At 43.2% G+C, this 25,359-nt stretch overlaps 1 protein-coding gene and 1 gene segment (V, D, J or C); both read left to right on the top strand.

Moving 5' to 3' along the window:
* The window catches only part of LOC108540636 (Ig lambda chain V-I region BL2-like), a 574,188-nt gene that overhangs the window by 5,121 nt on the left and 543,708 nt on the right, over positions 1-25,359 (top strand).
* LOC108540651 (immunoglobulin omega chain-like) lies at positions 17,055-17,536 on the top strand. Its single transcript, XM_017889784.1, has 2 exons — positions 17,055-17,100; positions 17,223-17,536. Exons 1-2 carry the CDS (start codon positions 17,055-17,057, stop codon positions 17,522-17,524), a joined length of 348 nt encoding a protein of 115 aa, XP_017745273.1. The 3' UTR covers positions 17,525-17,536.

Below are 25,359 nucleotides of genomic sequence, written 5' to 3'. Positions count from 1 at the left end.
ACCTCAGGTGATCTGCCCGCCTCGGCCTCCCAAAGTGCTGGGATTACAGGCTTGAGCCACCGCCCCCAGCCTATTTATCTTTTCAAAGGACCAGCTTTTTGTTTCATTTATCTTTTGTATTTTTTTTTTTATTTTGATTTCATTTAGTTCTGCTCTGACCTTCGTAATTTATTTTCTTTTCCTGGGTTTGGGTTTGGATTGTTGTGGTTTCTCCAGTTCTGTGAGGTGTGACCTTAGATTGTCTATTTGTGCTCATTCAGACTTTCTGATGTAGGTATTTAATGCTATAAACTTTCCTCTTAGCACCACTGTTGCTGTATCCCAGAGCTTTTGATTAGTTGCATTAAGATTTAGAACAACTGCAATCTTACTATCAGTCAACAGCTTTTTAATTCCTGAGGGTGTGACCTCATTTAATCCCGACAAGCTTTATTATTGCTTTTCAGGCAGTAGGCCCTGAGTGAAGAGATAGTGTTTGTGGCCTGGAGGTAAGGTTCTAAAATTTATCAAATATTAAATTGGTGCACAAGTAATTGCAGGTTTTACAAATAAAAGTAATGGCAAAACCCACAAGGACTTGTGCACCAACCTGATACAGACACTGGAGGACAGTTACATTTGAATTCAGTAAAAACAACGATAAAGAATCAGTATGTGTATCTCCCACACAATATTGTTCAACTGAAATACAAACAACTGGGTGCCCTGCATTTTATCTGGAAACTCCACACAGGGTTCACAGCTTGAAAGAGGCAGAGCTGGGACAGGCCTGCCCTTCCTGATGCCAGGTCTAGGTGCTTAACCTCAAAGACAGAGCTTCTCTAAGACAGCTACCCTCAAGTGAGCATGTCAGTTGGCACTAAACACATGTGATGTGATCCCCAATCAATGATCCCTACTCACTTCCCTAATTCTTTCCATTATCCTTTAAGTTTGCAGACTCAGGGCCTTCCCAGAAATTGCTACAGCCTGAGGTCTGGACCTGGGACCTCATGTCCTGTCACAACCAGATGCAACGGGGCTCTTCAGTCCCCACACAGAATGGCTTCAGCCAGGAGGGCATAAATAACATGTAAAATTAGCAGAGCTCAGACTGGCTCTCCTTCTGTCCAATGACAGATGAAACTTCAGGGCTCTGATATTTGTCAGGGAATCTCCTTCAGGGAGGCCAAGATCCTAGGACTTTACTAAAATTAGCAAAGTGGACCAGACAGGCATATCATGGTACAGGAATTGTGTTCACAGCAATAAGTGCAGATGCATCTTAACAAGTGCCCCCACAGTTCTATCTGTGGTGAAAAAGGAAATAGACAAAGGTATGGAGAAACTGAAGGACTCAATGGGTCTCGAACTGAGGTAGCACTGGCTGCTATGGGTTTGTCCTGGAGCAGTCTGCAGATGATGACAGCTGGGAAGCCAGCCCCTGCTGTGACCTTGTTTCATCTGCTCACTGGATCAGTGGCTGTGTCCTCACAGGAAAGCTGACTGCAGCCAGCCTGGCCTTCTCCACCCCACCTGGGAAATGTATTCAAGTGACTGTCTGGGGTGAGGTTCTACTAAGGGCTTGGGAGATATGGGGAGGGGGCTGATTTGCATGAAGGAACCATTTCACCCCCTTTCCTTCACCTAAAACCCATTAATAGAAACTTTGGGGCCATTCATAGAAGTCCAGCTGGTTTCCTACATTTGGGGGGCATAAAGGATTAATGCCTGATTGAGGCCTGATCAATCTAAAGGAAGAGGGGCTATCAGCAGGTGGTGGTCATAGTGAGAAAGGAATTGACTTTTTTGAGAGATTCATCAACACAGCCACCAACTCTGGGACAAATGGGGTGACTCCCTATAACTGTCACCCCAAATTACCCACAGGAGCCTGAGCCAGTCCCCTACTTCTATTGCTTCTGATTCTGGCCCATTCCCCTCCTGTCCCTAAACACGTTGCCCATGTCTGGGTCCAGGGTGGCAGAGATACCTCCATCCCAGTCAACATCTACAGAGGGCCTCTTCTGTTCCCCTCCCTCCTCATGCAGGTTACTACTGTTGTGGGTCTGGAGGAGTGACCCGTGGAGTACACAAGGTATCCCTTCCTATCTAAAGCCAGGCATGTAATAGACATGGTATGGGTTGGTGTAGAGCAGAGTGGCTCATCCGGATGCAAAGCACTAAGGACCTGGCTACAGAAAAATTATTTCACAGAAGTCCACACCCTTTCATGACAAAAACTCGATGAACTATAAATAGAAGGAAACTACCTCAACATAGTAAAGACCATCTATGAAACTCCCATAGCTAACATCATATAAAATCTGAATAATGAGAGGTATTTTCTGTAATATCAGGAACAAGCCAAGGATGCATACTTTCACATCTTCAATTGCAAATATTATTGGAAGACCTAGGCAGAGCATTTAGCCTAGAAAAACAAATAAGCAGAAAAAAAAACAAGAATTGAAAGTAAAAAATTATCTCTGCTTTCAGATGACATAATGTCATATGTAGAATGCCATTAAAAGACCCAGAAAATAATTCTGAAAGAATGATTTAAGAACATCTCACGGCTAGACATGGTGGCTGACGCCTATAATCCCAACACTAGGGAGGCTAAGGTGGGAGAATTGCTTGAGGTTAACAGTTCAAGAACAGCTGAGCAACAAAGCAAGAAGCTGTCTCTACCAAAAATAAAATATAAAAAATAAAGAGGAAGGAAAGTCACTTATATTTCTGTACTTAAACAACCAAACAGCAAATCACCCAAAATGAAACTAAGAAAACAATTCAAGAGGACCCACAGACCCTCTGAAGGAAGGGAACTGCACCCACAGGACCTGGGAGACACCCCAAATACTGTGAGTGCCTCAACTGCGAAGTGGGAAAGGGAGACCCTCCTCTGCCAAACACACACCCCTACTGGAGAATCTGAAGGTCTGTTTGTGGGAGAAGTTCTCAACTTCACCTGGAGCAGAGTTAAGTTAAACTTGACAGCCAAGCTCAGTGAAATACATGGGTGTAGGAGGTAGCAGAGAGGCCCTGGGGACTTGCTGAATCCCCAAGCAACCCATTCCTGCCTGGCACCACAGGGATACATCAGGAGGGAGGGCAGAGGAGCAGTGGGTAAAACTCCACGGGGAGGACTTCCTAGCTGAACTTTGCAACAATTTGAATGGGGTGAGAGGCCTCGTGGTGGGAACTTGGGGTAGGGCACAATCCAGCTTGCAGACTTCACAGCAGGAAAAAAAACTAAAGCCTTTTTCTTTCACAGCTGGGAGGTAGAAAGCCTCAGGCAAGTTTTCAAGCCCTACTCGCCCTCAGGCTGGAAACAGACTCAGGGCTATTGTCAGGGGCACAGTGGGAGTGAGACCGGCCCTTTGGTTTGCATGGAGCTGGGTGAGACCTGTGACGGCTGGCTTTCCCCTACTTCCCTGACAACTTGCATGATTCAGCAGAGGCAACCGTAAGGAGTCCTCCTAAGTATACAACTCCAGGGACCTGGGAATCTCACCCCCATCCCTCACAGCAGCTCCAGCAAGACCCTCCCAAGGAGAGTCTGAGGTCAGACACGCCTAGCCCCGCCCCCACCCGATGGTCCTTCCCTACCCACTGTAGTAGCAGAAGATAAAGAACATAATCTTGGGAGTTCTAGGGCCCCACCCACCACCTGTCCCTCTCCACAATACTACAGCTGATGCTTTCAAGAAAGCACCATCTCCTGGCAGGGGGCCAACCAGCACAAAAATAGAGCATTAAACCACAAAAGCTAAGAACCATCACAGAGTTGATTGCACCCTCCGCTGCCTCCACCAGAACAGGCACTAGTATCCATGGCTGAGAGGCCCATAGATAGTTCACATCACAGGACTCTGTGCAGAAACCCCCAGGATCAGCCGGGTATACTTGCTGAGTGGCTAGATCCAGAAGAGAAACAACAATCACTGCAGTTCAGCTTACAAGAAGACACATCCACAGGAAAGGGGGAGAGTACTACATCAAGGGAACACCCCACAGAACAAAAAAGTCTGAACAGCCTTTAGCGCTAGACTTTTCCTCTGACAGAGCCTACCAAAATGAGAAATAACCAGAAAACCAACCCTGGTAATGTGACAAAACAAGGCTCATCAACACTGCCCCCCAACACCCCACCCACAACACACTCACTAGTTCACCAGAAATGGATCCAAACCAAGAAGAAATCTCTAATGTACCTGAAAAAGAATTCAGGAGGTTAGTTATTGAGCTAATCAGGGAGGGATCAGAGAAAGGCAAAGTCCAATGCAAAGAAATCCAAAAAAATGATACAAGAAGTAAAGGGAGAAATATTCAAGAAAATAGCTTAAAGAAAAAACAATCAAAAATTCATGAAACTTTGTACACACTTTTAGAAATGAGAAATGCTCTGAAAAGTTTCAGCAATAGAATTGAAAAGTAAAAAAAAAGAAATTAAGAGCTTGAAGACAAGGTCTTTGAATTAATCCAACCCAAGAAAGACAAAGAAAAAGATTAAGAAAATGTGAAAAAAGTCTCCAAGAAGTTTGAGATTATGTTAAACGACCAAACCTAAGAATAATCAGTGTTTCTGAAAAAGAAGACAATTCTAAAAGCTTGGAAAACATATTTGGGGGAGTAATCAAGGAAAACTTCCCTGGCCTTGCTAGAGAGCTACACATGCAAATACAAGAAGCACAAAGAACACCTGGGAAATTCATCGCAAAAAGATCTTCAACTGGGCACATTGTCATCAGGTTACCCAAAATTAAGATGAAGGAAAGAATCTTAAAAGCTGTGAGGCAGAAGCACCAGGTAACCTATAAAGGAAAACCTGTTAGATTAACAGGTTTCTCAGCAAAAACCCCACAAGCTAGAAGGGATTGGGGCCCTATCTTCAGCCTCCTTAAACAAAACAATTGTCAGCCAACAATTTTGTATCCAGTGAAACTAAGCATCATATATGAAGGAAAGATATAGCAATTTTCAGACAAACAAATGCTGAGAGTATTTGTCATTACCCAGCTACCAGCAAAGGAACTGCTAAAAGAAGCTCTAAATCTTGAAACAAATCCTGAAAACATCAAAACAGCATCTCTTTACAGCATAAATCACACAGACCCTATATGGCAAAATTACAAGTTAAAAAGCAAAATGCAAAAAAGAAAAACAAAGAAAAGACAAAGTATGCAGGCAACAAAGAACATAATGAATGCAAGGGTACCTCACATTTCAATACAAACATTGAATGTACATGGCTTTAATGTTCCACTTAAAAGATACAGAAAAGCAGAATAGATAAGAACTCACCAACCAACTAGCTGCTGCCTTCAGGAGACTCACCTAACACATAAACACTCACATAAACTTAAAGGGGTGGTAAAAGGCATTTCAGGCAAGTGGACACCAAAAGCGAGCAGGAGTAGCTATTCATATGTCAGACAAAACAAACTTTAAAGCAACAGTGATTAAAAGAGACAAAAAGGGACATTATTTAATGGTAAAAGGCCTTTTCCAACAGGATGATATCACAATGCTAACACAAGTGCACCTAGCACTGGAGCTCCAAAATTGATAAAATGATTACCAATAGACCTAAGAAATGAGATAGACAGCAACACAATAATATTGGGGGACTTCAATACTCCACTGATAGCACTAGACAGGTCATCAAGACAGAAAGTCAACAAAGAAACAATGGATTTAAACTATACATTGAAACAAATGGACTTAACAGATATATATAGAACATTTTATCCAATAACCACAGAATACACATTCTATTCAACAGCACACAAAACTTTCTCCAGGATAGACCATATGACAGGCCATAAAATGAGCCTCAATAAATTTATGGAAATTGAAATTATATCAAGTACTCTCTCAGACCACAGTGGAAAAACTAGAAATCAACTCTGAAAAGAACCTTCAAAACCATACAAACACATGAAAATTAAGTAACCTGCTCCTGAATGAGCACTGGGTCAAAAATGAAATCAAGATAAAAATTTTAAAATGCTTTAAACTGAACAACAATAATGACACAACCTATCAAAACCTCTGGGATACAGCTACAGTGGTGCTAAGAGGACAGTTCATAGCCCTAAACACCTACATCAGAAAGTCTGAAAGAGCGCAATCTAAGGTCATACCTCAAGGAACTAGAGAAACAAGAACAAACCAAACCCAAACAGAGCAGAAGAAAGGAAATAACCAAGATCAGAACAGAGCTAAATGCAATTGAAGCCAAAACAATACAAAAGGTAAATGAAACAAAAAGCTGGTTCTTTGAAAAGATAAATAAAATTGATAAACCATTAGCAAGAGTAACCAAGAAAAGAAGACAGAAAATCCAAATAACCTCACTGAGAAACAAAACAGGTGATAGTAAAACTAACACCACTGAAATACAAAATATCATTCAAGGCTACTGTGAACACTAGAAAACCTAGAAGAGATGGATAAATTCCTGAAAAAATACAATCCTCCCAGCTTAAATCAGGAAAAATTAGATACCCTGAACAGACCAATAACAAGCAGTGAGATTGAAATAGTAATTTAAAAATTACCAAGAACAACAACAGCAAGAAAAATCCAGGACCAGACGGATTCACAGCAGAATTCTACCAGACATTCAAAGAAGAATTGGTGCCAATCTTTGTGGCACTATTCCGCAAGATAGGAAAAGAAGGAACCTTCCCTAATTCATTCTATGAAGCCAGCATCACCCTAATACCAAAACCAGGAAAGGACACAACCAATAAAGAAAACTACAGACCAATATCCTTGATGAACATAGATGATAAAATCTTTAAGAAAATACTAGCTAGCCAAATCCAACCACATATCAAAAAGATAATCCACCAGGGTCAAGTGGGTTTCAGGGATGGTTTAACATAAGCAAGTCAATAAATGTGATACACCAGATAACAGAATTAAAAACAAAAATCACATGATTATCTAAATAGATGAAGAAAAAGCATTTGACACAATTCATCATTGCTTTATGATTAAAACCCACAGCAAAATCAGCATACAAGGGTCTTTGCTTAATGTAATAAAAGCCATCTATGACAAACCCACAGCCAACATAATACTGAATGGGGAAAAGCCAAAAGCATTCCCTCTGAGAATGGGAACAAGACAAAATGCCCACTCTCACCACTTCTCTTCAACATAGTACTGGAAGTCCTAGCCAGAGCAATCAGACAAGAGAAAGAAATCAAGGGCATCCAAATTAGTAAAGCGGAAGTGTAACTGCCCCTGTTTGCTGATAATATGATCGTTTATCTAGAAAACCCTAAGGACTCCTCCAGAAAGCTCCTAGAACTGATAAAGGAATTCAGCAAAGTTTCCGGATACAAGATTAAGGTACACAAATCAGTAGCTCTTTATACACCAACAGCGACCAATTGGAGAATCAAAGTAAGAACTCATCTCCTTTTACAATAGCTGCAAAAAAATAAATAAATAATAAAATACTTAGGAATATACCTAACAAAGGAGTTGAAAGACCTCTACAAGGAAAACTACAAAACAGTGCTGAAAGAAATCGTAGACGACACGAACAAATGGAACCAAATTCCATGCTCATAGATGGATAGAATCAGTATTGTGAAAATGGCCATACTGTTAAAAGTAATCTACAAATTCACTGCAATCTCTATCAAAATACCACCATCATTCTTCACAGAGTTAGAAAAAACAATTCTAAAATTCACATGAAACCAAAAAAAAAAAAAACAAACAAAAAACAAACAAACAAACAAAAAAAACATAAAAGAGCCCTCAGAGCCGAAGCAAGACGAAGCAAAAAGAACAAATCTGGAGTCATCACACACTAGTTTCAAACTATACTATAAGGCCATAGTCACCAGAACAGTGTGGTGCTGGTATAAAAATAGGCACATACACCTATGGAACAGAATAGAGAACCCAGAAATAAACCTGAATACTCATAGCCAACTGATCTTCAACAAAGCAAGCAAAAACATAAAATGGGGAAAGGACACCCTTTTCAACAAATGGTGCTGGGGTAATTAGCTAGCCATATGTAGGAGAATGAAACTGGATCCTCATCTCTCACGTTACACAAAAATCAACTTATGATTGATTAAAGACTTAAACATAAGACCCCTGAAACTATAAAAATTCTAGAAGATAACATTGGAAAATGCTTCTAGACATTAGCTTAGGCAAGGATTTCATGACCAAAACCCAAAAGCAAATGCAATAAAACAAATATAAAGAGCTGGGACCTAATTAAACCAAAAAGCTTTTGCATGGCAAAAGGAACAGTCAGAAGAATAAACAGACAACCCACAGCATGGGAGAAAATCTTCACAATCTATACATCTGACCAAGGACTAATATCCAGAATCTACAATGCACTCAAACAAACCAGTAAGAAAAAAACAATCTCATCAAAAAGTGGGCTAAGGACATGAATAGACAATTCTCAAAAAAGATATTCAAATGACCAACAAACTGAAAAAAATGTTCAATATCACCAATGATCAGGGAAATAAAAAATCCACAATGCGATACCACCTCACTCCTGCAAGAACTGCCATAATTGGAGAATCAAAAAACAGTAGATGTTACTGTGGATGCGGCTTTCAGGGAACACATCTACGCTGCTGGTGAGAATGTAAACTTGTACAGCCACTATGGAAAACAGCATGGAGATTCCTTAAAGAACTAAAAGTAGAACTACCATTTGATCCAGCAATGCCACTACTGGGTATCTACCCAGAGGAAAAGAAGTCATTATTTGAGAAAGATACTTGCACACGCATGTGTGTAGCAGCACAATTGCAAAATCATGGAACCAACCCAAATGCCCATCAATCAATGAGTGGATAAAGAAACTGTGGTATGTATATATTATGGAATAGTACTTAGCCATAAAAATGAATGAATTAACAGCATTTGCAGCAACCTGCATGAGACTGGAGACTATTCTCTATTCTAAGTGAGGTAACTCAGGAATGGAAAACCAAACATTGTATGTTTCCACTGATATGTGGGAGCTGAGCTATGAGAACGTAAAGGCATTAGAATGACACAATGGACTTTGGGTCCTTGGGGGAAGAATAGGAGAGCGGCGAGGAATAAAAGACAACAAACATGGTGCAGTGTATACTGCTTGGGTGATGGGTGCACTGGGATCTCACAAATCACCACTAAAGAACTTACACATGTAACCAAATACCATCTTCCCAATAACTTATGGGAAAAAAAGAGTATTATAACAATGGAATCATATATTATGTAGCTTTTCAACATTGGTTTTTTTCACGGAGCAGTTTCCTTGAGATATATCTGAGTTGTGTTGTATCAATTATATAGTTTGTTTCTTTTTATTGCTGAGTAATGTTTCATGGTACAGTTGTATCAAGCTTGTTTAACCATTCACCAGTTGAGGAACATGTAGATTATTTCCAGTTTTTTTTTTTTTTTTTTTTTTTTTTTTTTGGCTATCAGGATTAAAACTACTATGAACAGTCTTATACATTAAAAAAAAAATTCAAATTTTATCATTAGAATGAGTAAAATACGGCTGGCACAGTATCTCGCGCCCATAATCCCAGCACTTTGGGAGGCTGAGACGGCGGATCATCTGAGGTCAGGAGTTGTTAGAGAACAGCCTGGCTAACGTGGTGAAACACTGTCTCTACTAAAAAAAAAAAAAGATAAAAAAATTAGCTGGGTGGGTGGCACACTCGGTGATTGCAGCTACTCATGAGACTGAGGCACAATAAGGAAAGACAGGCTTTCCTTTTATTCCAGCCCCACAGCACACAGAAGACCCTTCCTTTTATGCCAGCCCTGCAGCATCCTAACAAGTTAAGACAGTCAGAGGTGCCTCATTACAGGTGACTCAGAATAATATGAGAAAGTCTAGGGGTGGCCATGATGTTAGCAGTGGGTGCCCAACCCAGCCCAGGAGCAGCCACAAATGCAAAAGTGGCCAAAGAAGGGGAGATGAAGCTGGTGGCAAGGTAGCAGCCCCTCCAGCTGGAGAGAGGCATCTGCTTCTGTACAAAATGGCTCACAGTTGATAAGTCTTGCATAGATACCTCATCCTGTTTACCTCATGACCAACTACAGTTTTCATTACAATGTATGCTATCATAGCAGTAGTATCTATTTCCTCCAGTGGCAAGCAAACATGAAGGAAGTGTGTTTTACTGCTTTGTCCAACCTGACATGATAGTCCCAAACATGGGATGAATGTTTAAAGGCAGTGTTCTCTAAAGATAAAGATATTATACCATTTATTGATAAATACGGGGATTGCATGATGACCATTCAGGCACTTGGAATAATTACTTGGCTAAATAACATTGTTTAAACAATGAGTAAATTTAGTTATTCTTTGCAGAGCAAAAAAGATTCAAGTTTCACCAGTCCCTTGGCAAACACTACTTTTCAAGCTATGGAAGGGAGACATCTGAAATTTTGTACTAATCTTTCTGAAGACACGGAAACAGCCAAGTCATACCTAATACTTATGAACATAAGACTCTGGTAAAGTTCAAGAATCATTTGTATTTTGAGGAAAAAGACATTGTTGCTAAAGCAGAGAAGAACCTAAAACAGACTCCTGGTAGTGAGATAATATTTTATAAAAAGGTATCAATCAAGGTGTGGCTTACAAAAATACTTTTGAGGATGTCTACTTTCCAGCCATCACACTGGACAAGAACTGCATGGTTTTCATTAACTTTGGACTGTGCTTCAAGTATCCTCAAAATGATATCACTTACCACCCTGAGTGACATGGGATGGGACGCTGTGGTAGAGCACACTCTGGCTGATGTCTTGTACCTGCTGGAGACAGAAATGAATGGGAAACACAGTCCTCCATAGGAATCTCGAATGGATCCCTCTTTCTTTTCAGATACAGACTTTCTGGGGAATAATACTGTAGGGCTTTTGCTGTTGTTGCTTTTAACTGTCTCAAATGTTCTCCCAAAGATGCTACGGAACACAGCCTCTCCTTTGAGCAAGTTAAAAGTCTGGGTACGACTGCAAGAGGTTCCCTGCCTGCCGACATTCTTTCTTCACTTTCAGTGACTGCTCTTCTTCTGTGGGCCTTAAACCAACAACTGGTCATCCCAAGATCCACTAAGCCCTCTGGGAAATTGGTGCTGTACTGCATGCCCTGCCAGCTGGGACTTCTTACATTGATGTATTTTCTAAGGAGTGAATAATCTTGTCCATGTAACTAACTTATTTAAAGACATTTCCTTTGGGGGGCACTGACTCTATGACACCCATTTTCCAAGGAATTGGTGAGCTTGTTTCTGAGAATACCAGAAATCAATGTACATTCCAAATCATTCTAAAAGTGATTTCTTTTTGGGGTGGGTTTGGCTTTGTTATTAATTTTGAAATATATCTTCGAACACTGAGATCTCTGAAACTACTAGATCTCTAGAAGAGTACTTGTGAAAGAAGGTTGCTTGCAGCTTTAACAAAATGAGAAACTCTTCCCAAATAAAACCTGTTTTGAAGTTAAAAATAATGTGACATTAGAACCTGCAAAATCTAAGAGTTCCCAACAGCACTGTCAATTCTGATGTTAATTGTAAGCTAGGGACTCCCCCAACAACACTTCACTTCTTATGATTCCCAAGAAGGACTCACATCACTCACTGAAACTTGTGTTGTTTGTTGATATGATTTTTTACAACAAAAGAATGCAGATTAAAATAACTCAAGGGAAGAGGCACATGGGCAGAGGTCAGGAGAATTCCAAGCACAAGCATCCAGTTGTCCCCTCCCAGTAAAGTAATAGACAATGCTGCATTCTCCTGGCAGCAATGTGTGATTCTATGCATGAATTATTGCCAGCCAGAAAAGCTCACCGAAGCTTGGTGTCCAGGCAGGTTTTTTTGGGGGTGTGAGTTGGGGATGAGGTTGCTTATGTAGACCTTGTTGATCATCCTTATGGTTGACTTGAATTTCCACTGAATTGACAATAAAACTTTAACCTTAAATATTTGGTCATTTTCTTTTTAATAAATTCTTTAAAATAAATTATCTTGGAAAATGCTCACTTTAGCTAGCTGCTTATCCAATATGAGACTCAACATAAATAGTGTCGAAAAGCTAATGAGTCATTAAAACAATTCCTTTAGTCATTCAAGACATTCAGATAAAAATTAACACCATGTAACACTAAACTCAAATTATAGTCACTGGGGTTGGATTTCAACAACAGGAAGAGAAAGTAGTACACATAGGGATGAGCAAAAAATAGACAAGTAATGGGTGTGAATTGACCTGGGAAATTTACAGTGGCTGTGTCAAAAAGATAAATCAATAGTTATTTGACAATACATGCTCAGTCCAGGAAAGCCACCGGGGGCGGTCTAGGTCTTCTGCATCATAAGAAGCTCAAGGGGTTCAAACTGAATGAACCCTGCACAGTTGCTCACTGGGTAATGTAAAATGTTAGAGCAGCTGCTTCCTCTGGCAACACACAGCCACTATGGGCTGTCCCCTCACAGTGTAGCTGCTCGCAGGGCTGAGAACCTGGGTGGTGCTAAAGGTGGTGAATGTGGTAAAGATTTGCATAAACCACCACACGACACACCCCCTTCATGCAGGGATCTCAGTAGCATCTTCAAAGGGTGGGCTTTCTGAGCTGAGAGCAATGAGAAGAAACTTTCTAAACTTACTAAAATTTATTTATTGAGTTACATTCAAAGCAATACATGCCTATTACATAAAATCAGAAAGTATTTAAAAATCACCAAGTTCTCTGCAAAGCTTCTTTATTTCAAACAATCAATGTGACTACTTTTTTTTATTTGGATGCATTCTTTCATTTTTGTTCTCAGTATTTCCACAATAGTGATCAAGCCTTGTGATTTTCATCTGCTTTTACACCCCTTTATGCTCTTGTCATTTCAGGTTAATGTAAGAAGTGTTCCATTTCTTAAAAGGGATAAAATACTTGAATAATTGCTAACTTTATTTTTATTTGAATACCAGTGAAATATTATCATTTTTAGGTAATTCTCATTGTTTGCTACTCAAAAAAAGATGTGATATTATCTTATTATTAAAACACTCCTGGTAACTTCTGTGGATTTTGTGAGGTCAGAAAAAAAATGCCTGAAGTTTTCAATGGAAAGCCTTGAGTACATTATACCTGACTTCACAATGCACTAAATACAGAAACAAGAGTTTCTGATTCATGTAAGAAGGAGCATAACAGATTAAGGCATGAGGAATAATTTATATCCAAAACTACACCAGTGTCTCCATGCATGTGTTAGCACAGCACTTCCCAAATTCTATTGTGCATATGAATCTTCTGGGGATTTTACAAAATGCAGATTCTCATTCAGTGGCTCTGGGGTGAGGACACAGTCTCTGCATTTCTAAAATGTTCCCACCACACAAAATCCACATATATGTTTGAATAATAACAAGTCCAGCCTTAACAAGAGGCTCACGTGCGTAATCCTAGCACTTTGGGAGTTTGAGGCAAAAGAATTACTTGAGGCCAGGAGTTTGAGACCAGCCAGGGTAACATCGCAAGATCTTTTCTCTACAAAACATGCTTTTAATTAATAAAAAATGAATTAGCCAGGCATAGTGTGGCATGCTTGTCATCGTTGATACTTAGGAGTCTGAGGCAGAAGGGTCACTTCACTGCAGGAGTTCAAAGCTGCAATGAGCTATGATCATGCCACTGCACTCCAGCCTGGGTGGCAAAGTGAGACCTTGCCTCTAATAACAAAATGGCAATAACAAATTCATAAGAATAGTATAAAATAAGGAGAATCCTTGGCAGGCAATAACCTAAGATATATCTCAGACATAGGGAACTAATGTGTTTGGATGATAGAAGAACCCCACAGTTAGCTGGGCATGGTGGCTCACACCTGTAATCCCAGCAATTTAGGAGGCCAAGACGGGCAGATCACCTGAGGTCGGGAGTTCGAGATCAGCCTGGCCAACATGGAAAAGCCTCGTCTCTAATAAAAATGCAAAATTAGCCAGGCGCAGTGGGGCTGTAATCCCAGCTACTCGGGAGGCTGAGGCAGGAGAATCACTGGAACATGGGAGACGGAGTGTGTGGTAAGCCAAAATGGAAGAACTCACACTCCATGCAGGAATATGACCAGGGACGGTAGCTGCAAAGTGGGGAGAGGCTCCCCTTTCTTTAAGAAATGAAACAAAAGCAAACAAACAACAAACCTGACCTCCACTCTGGCTCCTGTTCAACATTCTTACTGGCTTCTCATCCAGTCTTTTCTGTAGTGTGGTCCATCCTTACCCTCTCCCCTCCCACATCTCTGATTCCTGAATTCCCTTCTTGGGTCTCTACCTTTTCCTGTCAATGACTTCTCCCCTCTATCCTCCTGAGTGAATTATCAAGAGCTTTATAACAGGAAACCTACTGGTATTTTTCCAGATTGTTTTTCTTGGAATTGGACATTCATACATTTTCTCTCTTTTTTTTTGTTGGGGCGAGTGGAGGAGATAGGGACAGGGTCTCACCCTGGTTGCCCAGGCTGTGGTCTCGACTCACTGCTACCTTTACCTCCTGGCTCAAGCAATCTTCCCAGCTCAGCCTCCCAAGTAGCTGTGACTACAGGCATGTACCACCACGCGCTGCTAATATTTTGTATTTTTGGTAAAGATGAGGTTTCCCCATGTTACCCAGGCTGGTCTTGAATTCCTGAGCTCAACTGATCCACCCGCCTCAGCCTCCCAAAGTCCTGGAATTACAGGCATGAGCTGCTGTGCCCAGCCTATTTTTTCTCTTTTACGAGCTTCTCTGATACCCTAGTTCTGAGGTAGCCCAGAGTTAGCTGATTCTCCTGTTTTGCCTCAGCTAGCACTTCTTCCTTCTCCTTTCTTTTCTCCTTCTGATTCCTGGAGTCCTCTGCATTTCCAGTGAACCCAGTGAACCACACAAGCATGCTAATTTATTCTCCCCAAACTCCACCACTCTGCCTTATGTGACCTAGTGAGAATCAAGAAGGAAGAGAGACCCACGGATTTCTATGCAGCCTGGAAAGTGAGTTCATGGCTGGACTTGGCTGGGACACCAGACACCTGTCTCCCTGTCTCTATTTAGTATTCATAGGGTCCAGCAGCTGCATCCTCCCAGGGTGCCTGAAGAGTCACTGACCATGCTCTGCTACCTCACAGCCACCCAGTCCTCAAGAAGTATAATCAGACTCAGCATCTTATGTGAGGGGAACAACCATGGGGACAGGTTAGACTTGCATTGAGTTCCCTCCTCTAAGAGGGGCCAGGGAAAAGCGGCTGTTCCCCCTAATCTGTGTGGCTCAGGAAGCAGAGCTCCAGAGACTTCTCTACCATGCCCTGTATCCCTCTGCTGCTCACCCTCCTCAGTCTGCACAGGAGGCTGGAGATAGAAAGGCAGGAGCTGGCACTGGGAGGACCAGGGCTCTGCCTTTCTCCTTTGGCTCACGGAGTCACCTGCCATACCTGTGTCTCTCTCCTGGCTGTCACAGTCCTGGGCAGTCAGGGCTCATTTGGTAGCCTGCACAGTCTGTCTGTGGCTAAACCCGTCAGTCACCTGCACTGGAAACAGCAGCAATACGGGTCTTGGGATTGTGTCCTGGTACCAACAATGAACAGGAAGTGGCCTTAAACCTCTGATCCATAGACGTAAACGTCCACCTGCAGATCCAGAACTGATTCTTGAGTGATCAGTCCGTAAAGGAGACCTTCCTGAGCATATCTGGGCTCCAGGCTGAGGACAAGGCTGGTCACTAATGTTGGATTTAGACAGTCCTCTAGAGGCCCCCACAGTGCTGCAGTCTGTGGGGAAGTGAAACAGGAATATTTCAGGTCTCCTAGAAGCACGACCCTACAGCACCACCTACAACCAGGAAAACTTGGCTGTTTACCATTTGTGTTCACGTTTGCTTGGGCTGCTGCTAACCAGGGCCCAGGTATTCAGGGACAATGATTGAGAGAATGCAGCTTTGTTTCCTCAGAGTCAGCCCTCAGAGAAAGCCCACAGCAGGAGCATTGTCAAATTGCCTCAAAAAAAAAATCAGAAAGTCCTTGGTTCCTGGAACAGGCTGCCCTGGGAACAGAGCCAAAATTGGTCAGGGCAAGCAGGGACACAACTGTGCAGAAAACAACAAGTTTTACTTATGGAGATGATGGTTGGCTATATAAAATGAGAAATATGTCACACTATTCACTGGTAAAAGTAAGTCTACCAATACTATTCATTTCCCTATATCACTACGTTGAGTAAAAGCTCTATAAAATGTATGAAACCACTGTAGAGATAACTTTTGCTGAATTGCTGCCTTTAACATGTCATGGATCTTTTATTCTTCTTGCAAAATTCTCATTATTCACCATCCTTTTGAACAGCTCCTAGCTGCCCTTCAACCCAGATCCTCAGCTGGCCCCTTCTCCACGATGCCCACCCTGATGGCACATGTGGGCAGTTAGATTTTTCTAGATTTTAATAGTTATGTATGTACATGTCTATATCCCATGGACCAAGACTCATTCTGGGAGTGAGAAATCACAATAATCATGCCTAGCCTTGTGGAATTAGTGTCTAGCAATCAGACCACGGAGGTGTGAATAGAGACAGTGACTAATAAGCTGCAGAGATCAGCTGGGCCATGGGGAGGTGAGTGCCCTCTAACCAGCATGGGATGCAGGGGGACTGCCCTATGGTCCCTGCACAGCTGCTCAGTAAGGACCATTCACTCAAAGAAATCCAAGACTAGGGGCTAAGACCCTGTGCTCACTGATGGGGACTTAGCATCTATGTCCTCCCATGGTGTGGCAGAGTCTCCTGAGCAGGAACGTGTGGATGGTTTCAGTAGGTGTTTTCTTCCAGAGCCCTCCCAAGGGGAAAAGCAAAACGTCTTCCTCCTCAGGCTGCAGAGTGAGCTGAGCTGCATCCCCAGGGCTCAGGGAGGGGCTGGGCAGTCCCTGGATGAAAACACATTTGCATGAGCAGCCCCTCCTCTGCAGAGGGTGGGAAGAAAAGGAGGCCTGGGGCAGCCCAGCCCCACTGTGCATGTCAGGCTGTGTCCACCATGACCTGGACTCCTCTCCTTCTCCTGCTTCTCTCTCACTGCACAGGTAGGGACAGGCCTCAGAGACCAGGGCCAGCCACCCAGCCTGATTCTGGCTTTTCTGGTAGAGATCCCTGAAAAACTTCAACCTGAACCCTGCCCATCAACCACGAGTGTCTGTGTTTGCAGGTTCCCTCTCCCAGCTTGTACTGACTCAGCCACCTTCCTTCTCTGCATCTCCTGGAGAATCCGCCAGACTCACCTGCACCTTGTCCAGTGACATCAGTGTTGGTAGCTACAACATATACTGGTATCAGCAGAAGCCAGGGAGCCCTCCCCGGTACCTTCTGAGCTACTACTCAGACTCAGATAAGCACCAGGGCTCTGGAGTGCCCAGCCACTTCTCTGGATCCAAAGATGCTTCGCCAGTACAGGAATTTTACTTGTCTCCGGGCTCCAGTCTGAGGATGAGGCTAACTATTACTGTATGATTTGGCACAACAATGCTTCTCACAGTGACACACACACATTGGGAAGTGGGACAAAAACCTCACCCTGCTTTAGGTCTTGTTCTGTAACAATTTTTAAACTTTAAAATAACTGGCCTAGGCACAAACTACATTTGGAAGTACTTTATAGCTGTAAAAGGCTCTTCTGTCAATTTCCCATTCATTCTTCTGAAGTCTCAGTAAAACAAAACAAAGCCAAGGCATCTGATGACCCTGAAGTGTTGGCTGCGTGTCCATGTGTGCTGACACCAGTGCCTGTGGAGCTGGACTATTTTTCTTGAAAGAAGCAAAATGAGCCTTTCTTAGCTCACATCATGGTTGAAGCCCAGGGACATCCTAGCAGGTGAACGGGACATCCTAGCAGGTGAACGGGACATCCTAGCAGGTGAAAAGTCCCCTGCAGCATGGACTCTGCTCTTCCAGCATATAAGCGGAGACCTCCCCTTCCATCCCCAGTAGTCTGTTCTCAGGTCTGTCTGAGGCTCACTATGTCTCAGGAACAAGGCACTCAAATATGAAATGCTGCCTGAGGACACAGGTCAGGGAGGAATTCTGGATATAGAGCTGACCTGGCTCAGTTCTGGGTGCCTGCATTTCAGTGGCAGTGTCAGGAGATGGGGTTAGGTCTGAGGGTAACTGTGGACCTGAGGCCATTGAACCTCTATGTAGGACATGAGAGAATCAAGGGGAGGCTCCACCATGGCTGAGACTGCTCCTTGGCCACGGGGGAAGTAGGTCCCAGGGATGTGACTTTCCTGCAGCTCATCCCACTCAGGACCACGGCGATTGCTGAGGGTGGGTTTCCTGATCCTTCAGGGCCTGTGTTCTCTTCTCTCTTACACCACTGAAGCTTCTCGCTGAGTCAGGGTCTAGCGGTGAGTCTGTGGAAAATCTGGGTACAGAAATCGCCCAATATTTGCTTCAAGTGACTCCTCCCTGGAAAATTCTTGAGGAGGCCCCCATCTCAAGGTCACCTTTTTCTGCACAGGGAGCAGCAAAAACATTGGGCATTCCTATGGAAATGGCTATGGAGGCCTTCTAGAGACAGCCCCTAAGTTTATGACCTAGGACAGCAGTGATGGTCCCTCAGGGGTCCCAGCCTGATCCTCCTGCTCTGGGTTTATTCCCATAGCCTCCCAGACCACCTCTGGGCTCCAGCCTGAGGACCTGGCTGTTTATCAGTGTCACACAGCTGCATCCTGACTCCATGCTGCCAAAGGTTCCTGTTCCACAGGGAAATGAGAGAAGATCCGCTCCACTCATCCTCTCTGCCCCATCCCTCCTTTATCCCTGCCTGTGACCAACGCCAGTTCATGCCAAAGCTTCTGCTGTCACTTGTGTTACTGAAACAGACCACAAAGTTCAGTAAAAATAACTCCTTTTCTTACTGGTCTCCGAGTGCAAACAGAATTAATTTGTTTCTAGAAACAAAAGGAGCCGCCCACACATGGTGGGTGCAGATGAGATAGGGACAAGAAAAAATCCAGCCTGTGTGACCCAGAGGCCCAGGAGCCCTTAGCCTGGTCCCACAGGTATCCCCTCCTCTTGGTGAAGGTATGCTGACCATTTCCTGAGCTCGGAAACTGGGAGAAATGACGAGAATGAAGAATCCAGCCTGTGTGACCCACAGATGTGAGAGAGGAAGTGGGATGCTTAAGAAAACGTGGGCTCAGCATTCTGAAAGTTCTGGATCTGGCTTTGCCTAGAGCTGGTGTAGAAGAGAAGCAAGAGAGATGCTCAGCCTTGGGTGGCCCAGGCCCAGCTGTCCTGTCAAGGGGCTGAGCTCTCTGCAACATGGATATCCTGCAGAGACATCCTTGGGGAGGCTGTGATCCCAGAGTGATGCAAAAATGCTAATGGAAGTGAACAGGGGATGGTTTATGGGGGGAATGAGGAGACGGGTGTGGGGTCAGATGTGATAAGGAGGGTGCAGCCTGAAGAGTAGACTGTATATTGCAACTCATGGGCGGAGGCGGCCCAGGGCCTACTGCGATGATAAAAGGAAGACCTGGAAGGACCTGGGCCCTAAAGACACATGGGGACTGGGGTTTTGGTCTGCCTCTGAGGGTTCCTGAGGAGGATTACATAAAAAATCCATGGTCAGTGTCCTCTGTCCAGGGCTCACTGTCCCAGCTGGTCCCTCCCGGAGCCTCTGGGTGTCCAGGCTCCTTAGCTGTGGACCTGTTCTTCTCTCTGTCCTCAGCCTAAGAGCTGATGGGGCATCCACCAGGAAGCGCATCCGTGGGCGGGGAGGGGGCCATGGGCTGCCTTGTCCTGTATGTGAGACACCGCTCAGCCTCGGCGACCCCCTGTTCATTAAAGTGGGAGGAAAGGAAAACAAAATTCACTGTGACCATCTATGCATCACCAAAGAAACAGCAATGAGAAGGAAACAGGAAGCGAAGCCCAGATCTAATAGTTTGTTTCTATTTGGAAATAAATAAAACTTAATATGCCTGATGTGTTATGTAAATGCAATAAACATTTTTTAAAACTATAAAATTATGTAAAGGAACATGGCTTACACTAAAAGGAACATTTAAAGTAACGGCACGCTTGAAATGCAATCCCAAAACAAAGCATACATTATATTTCAGTTCCATATATGGACCTGTTTTATTTAAATGTCTGTAATAAATCTCACTATTCCATTTTTAAATGGAGCATTTAAAATATCATTCTACTGCAACTGCCTGGTGATACATTCACCAGTGGGAATATCAACATAACCATCCAGCTGTTTTCCTCCATCCCCATAAAATTCCCCAAACAAATATTTGTTAAGATCCCAGGGTGCATGATGCCAGAACTCATGCAGTCATAGACATCACCTGTTTCATTTTTTCATGTTGATCAACAGAATTACGTTTTTTCTTAAGCTGGTTGTTTTTAGCTTATTAGATTCTAGATGTCATTACAGATCAAAGATAAATAATTTCTATCATCTTTAAGCCCCACCCCCCCGGCCCTGCAACACTCACTACTGCATTTGAACCATAATTTTTCCCTAAAAATCCTAGCTGGGGTGCTCAATGCTAAGAGCTACCACGTATCAGGCTCACCTGAGGACAGACGCTGGTCAAACCAAGTTGAAGTTTTAATTCTTCCCATCTTCAAAGACTGAGTATCTTTGCTCTTTTTGCTCATAAGTGAAACACTCCAGAGTCATTTGCCAGGATCCGCTGCAGATGGGCACTCAGTGCTTGGAGAACAGACTCCTAAGCAAGATCCCTGGTCACAGTATCCAAATGACTATGACTGCAAATCTGGGGAAGTAGAGAGAGAACAAAGATTTACCAGAAAAACCCTCTGGGAATTCCTCCCCAGGGCATCCTAGAGGAAAGAGCTCCCTTTCTCCTCAGCGCTGCAGGATCCACAGAGGAAGTGGAGCTCTGGCCACCAGGAAGGAGCCACATGAGAGGAGAGGACCCGGTGTCCAACACAGGTGGGGAAGTGAGTCCATGGGGCTGGTCCCTGCTCTGGGCTTGATCCTGACATAGGACTTTATGTAGACACCACCTGAGTCCTCTACAATGTACAGCCAAAGAGCCATGGACAGATTCACTCCCTGAGGAGTCTGAAGACTCCTCAGTAGAGTGTGAAGACCGCCCTGAAGTCACAGGGAGGAGACACGGACACCACTTGGCCTGGCTTGGACCTGAGAGACGGGGCAGTGGACAGAATGGGGGGAGGAAGCCCTGTATCTGAGAGGCTCTGGTCACCTGATCATAGAAGGGTTTTCCTTGGTCTGAACACCAGGGGGCGCATGGGGATCATTCCTGAGAAGACTGGGGGTGATCACAGCAGAACCAGCCACCTGCTCTGCCTGGTGTCTTCTGCTCAGGGCTCACAGCTCTGTCCTCCCCACCCCCTAGGACCACTAAGCTCCACCCCTGCCACCCTCTGACATCCTCAAGCCAAGGAGCCTGACCCAGGGCTCAGGGCGGGGTCACAAAGCTGGGGGGTCTGATTTGCATGGATGGACTCTCCCCCTCTCAGAGTATGAAGAGAGGAAGAGATGTGGGGGAAGAGCAGCTTCAGCTGTGGGTACAGAAGGCAAGACTCAGGACAATCTCCACCATGGCCTGGTCCCCTCTCCTCCTCACCCTCCTCACTTACTGTGCAGGTGACAGGATTTGGGGCCAGGAGAGGGGCCCTTGGGAAGCCCACAGGACCCTGCTTTCTCTTCTTGTCTCCTTTTGTCTCTTGTCAATCACCATGTCCGTGTCTCTCTCACTTCCAGGGTCCTGGGCCCAGTCTGTGCTGACTCAACCACCCTCAGCGTCTGAGGCCGCCAGAAAGAGTGTCACCATCTCCTGTTCTGGAAGCAGCTCCAACATCGGAAGTAATCGTGTATCCTGGTACCAGCAGCTCCCAGGAACAGCTCCCAAACTCCTCATCTATAATAATAACCAGCGACCCTCAGGTGTCCCTGACCGATTCTCTGGCTCCAAGTCTGGCACCTCAGCCTCCCTGGCCATCAGTGGGCTCCAGACCGAGGATGAGGCTGATTATTACTGTGCAGCATGGGATGACAGCCTGAGCAGTCCCACAGTGCTCCAGGCCCAGGGGGAAGTGAGACAAGAACTCCCTTCCTCCTCTGCCCGAAGGGTGAGCCCCGGCAGCTGCTGCTCAGGCCTGGTCTGTGGCTTCTGCTGCTGTAGCTTCCCCCACGGGTCCAGGGGCATCCAGGGCTCTGCCTGAGAATGGAGGCTTCTCCTCCCCTTTAGTCCTCAGAGTCAGGAACAGGGTGTCCAGAAAACAGAACGTTCTGTTCCCTGCAGCTTGGGACACAGCGTCTCTGCACTGAAGTCCTGGGCTGAGGTGGCAGGTCCAGCTGTGTCATCACAGACCCACCCCTGATGGGGAACCTGTGTCTCCATCATTCTCCTTTTCCCATTTCCAGGAGTTTCCAGAGCGGTGTCTTCCTCCTCCTGTTCCTCAGTGTGAATCCCTGTGCTTCCTTTCTCTCAAGCCTATTCTTTTTTTAATAAAACTCCTTTCATGTAGGAATAATGCACATATAATAAACCACCCATATTTACAATAGGGAATTAGACAAATTTTGGCATTTCTCTGGATCCTTGAAAACATCACCAGCACCGGGAGTTATACAACCTGTGACCAACCCCAGCAGCTCCTCATGACCCTTGTCACCTCACTTCCTCCCCCAACACCCTCCTTGGAAGTTGCAGATCTGCCTCTGTCACTACTGTTTGGTTTCCGTTTTCTGGAACGTTTCAGTGTTATCAAACGTTATTCTCCCATTTGTTCAGGCTTATTTCACTCTGCACACTTCTTTTGAGATTCTCACTGTTGTTGCTGAATTGTACCCATCCCATAGAGGGCTCATTACTATCTTTGAGGGTCTTTAGGCCATTTTTTTCTGATTTTATTTTTGTATTTGTTTTCAAGTTTGAATGTATTGTGCATCAAAATCAAACTTTAGAGGCGATGTTCATCTAAGGTGACAGGAGATTCTATGATGGCTTGTCGGGATTCTTGCTTCTTCATCTCTTGCCTCTGATTCTCTCTATAGTGGAAGAGGTTCTCATCTTTCATTTATTTATATATTTATTTATTTACTTATTTATTTGGGTTTTTAAGGGTTTTAGTGATTTTTTTCTTTTGATTATTTTCTATTTTTTTATCTTAATAGGTTTTTGGGGAACAAGTGTTGTTTTGTTACATAAATAAGCTCTTTAGTGGTGATTTGTGAGATTTTGGTGCACTCATCACCCAAGCAGTGTACACTGTACCCAATGTGTACTCTTTTATCCCTCACCCCCTCCTACCCTTTCTCCTGAGTCCCCAAAGTTCATTGTATCATTGTTATGCCTTTGTGTTCTCACAGCTTATCTCCCACTTATGACTGAGAACATACCATGTTTTGTTTTCCATTCCTGAGTTACTGCACTTCGAATAACAGCATCCAGTTCCATCCAGGTCGCTGTGAATGCCATTATTTTGTTCCTTTTATGGCTGGGGGTGATATTCCCTGGTATGTAGATGTATACATCACATTTGCTTTATCCACCTGTTGATTTATGGGTATTTGGGCTGGTTCCATATTTTTACAATTGCAAATTGTGCTGCTATAAACATGCGTGTGCAAGTATCTTTTTTGTATAATGACTTCTTTTTCTCTGGTTACGTACCTAGTTGTGAGATTGCTGGATCGAAGGGTATATCTATTTTTATTTCCTTAAGGAATCTTCACACTGTTTTCCATAGTGATTGTACCAGTTTACCTTCCCACCACCAGTGTAAAAGTGTTTTGTTTTCACCACATCCATGCCAACATCTATTATTTTTTGATTTTTTAATTATGGCCATTTTGTGGTAGTAATGTGGTATCACATTGTGGTTTTGATTTGCATTTCCCTGATTATTAGTGATGTTGAACATTTTTCTATATGTCTCTCGTTCATTTGTATAACTTCTTTTGAAACTTGTTTATTCATGCCTTTAGCTCATCTTCTGATGGGATGTTTATTTTTTCTTCATAATTAGTTTGAGTTCTTTGTAGACTCTAGACATTAGTCTTTTGTGGATGTATAGATTGTGAAGATTTTCTTCCATGCTGTGGGTTTTCTGTTAACTTTGCTGATTCTTTTGCTGTGCAGAAGCTTTTTAGTTTAATTTATCTTAGTTCTTGTTGCATTTGCCTTTGGGTTCTTGGTCATAAAGTATTTGTCTAAAGTAATGTCTAGAAGGGATTTTTTGATATTATCTTCTAGAATTTTACAGTTTCAAGCCTTAAAATTACGTCTTTGATTCATCTTGGGTTGATTTTTGTATAAGATGAGAGATGAGGATCCAGTTTCATTCCTTTACGTTTGGCTTGCCAGTTATCCCAGCACCATTTGTTGAACAGGATGTCATTTTTCAACTTTATGTTTTTGTTTGCTTTGTCAACGATCAGTTGGTTGTAAGTATTTGGCTTCATTTCTGGATTCTCTATTCTGTTCCATCGGTCTATGCATCCATTTTTGTACCAGTACCAAGCAGATTTAGTGACTATGGAGTCAAACTTTACTAGAGCATAGTTTGAAGTTGGGTGATGTGATGCCTCCAGATTTGTTCATTTTGCTTAGTCTTGCTTTGGCTATGTAGGTCTTTTTTGGTTTCATATGAATTTTAGGATTGTTTTTTCCAGTTCTGTAATGAATGACAGTGATATTTTGATGGGAATTGCACTGAATTTGTAGATTGCTTTTGGCGGCATGATCATTTTCAACACATTGATTCTACCCACTCATGAGCAGGGGATGTGTCATCTATGATTTTTTTCCGCAGTGTTTTGTAGTTTTCCTTGTAGAGATCTTTCACCCCTTGGTTAGGTAGATTCCTAAGTATATTTTTTGCAGCTATTTGCAAAAGGGGTTGAGTTATTGATTTGATTCTCAGCTTGTTCACTGTTATTGTATAACAGAGCTACTGATTTGTGTGCCTTACTTCTGTATCCTGAAACTTTGCTGTATTTATTTACCAGTTCTAGGAGCTTTTTGAATGAGTCTTTAAGGTTTTCTAGCTATATGATCACATTATCTGCCAACAGCAACAGTTTCACTTCTTCTTTACCAATTTGGATGTCCCTGATTTCTTTCTCTTTTCTGATTGCTCTGGCTAAGACTTCCAGTACTATGTTGAATAAAAGTGGTGAAAGTGGGCATTCTTGTCTGTTCCATTTCTCAGGGCAATTGTTTTCAACTTTTTTCCTTTCAGTATAATGTTGACTATGGGTTTGAAATAGTGGGCTTTTCTTACCGTAAGAGATGTCTCTGCTATGTCAATTTTGCCAAGGGTTTTAATCA

Source organism: Rhinopithecus bieti, unplaced genomic scaffold (genome assembly GCF_001698545.2).
Source record: "Rhinopithecus bieti isolate Rb0 unplaced genomic scaffold, ASM169854v2 scaffold_19723, whole genome shotgun sequence".
Lineage (NCBI taxonomy): Eukaryota > Metazoa > Chordata > Mammalia > Primates > Cercopithecidae > Rhinopithecus > Rhinopithecus bieti.
This window is presented reverse-complemented; position numbering and strand designations above follow the sequence as displayed.

What these genes read in the sequence shown, in the direction of transcription:
- LOC108540651 (XM_017889784.1), top strand. Translation starts at nt 17,055, where the DNA reads ATGACCTGGACTCCTCTCCTTCTCCTGCTTCTCTCTCACTGCACAG. An exon ending in GCTTCTCTCTCACTGCACAG is followed by an intron (nt 17,101 to 17,222) that starts GTAGGGACAGGC and finishes CTGTGTTTGCAG; the next exon opens with GTTCCCTCTCCCAGCTTGTA.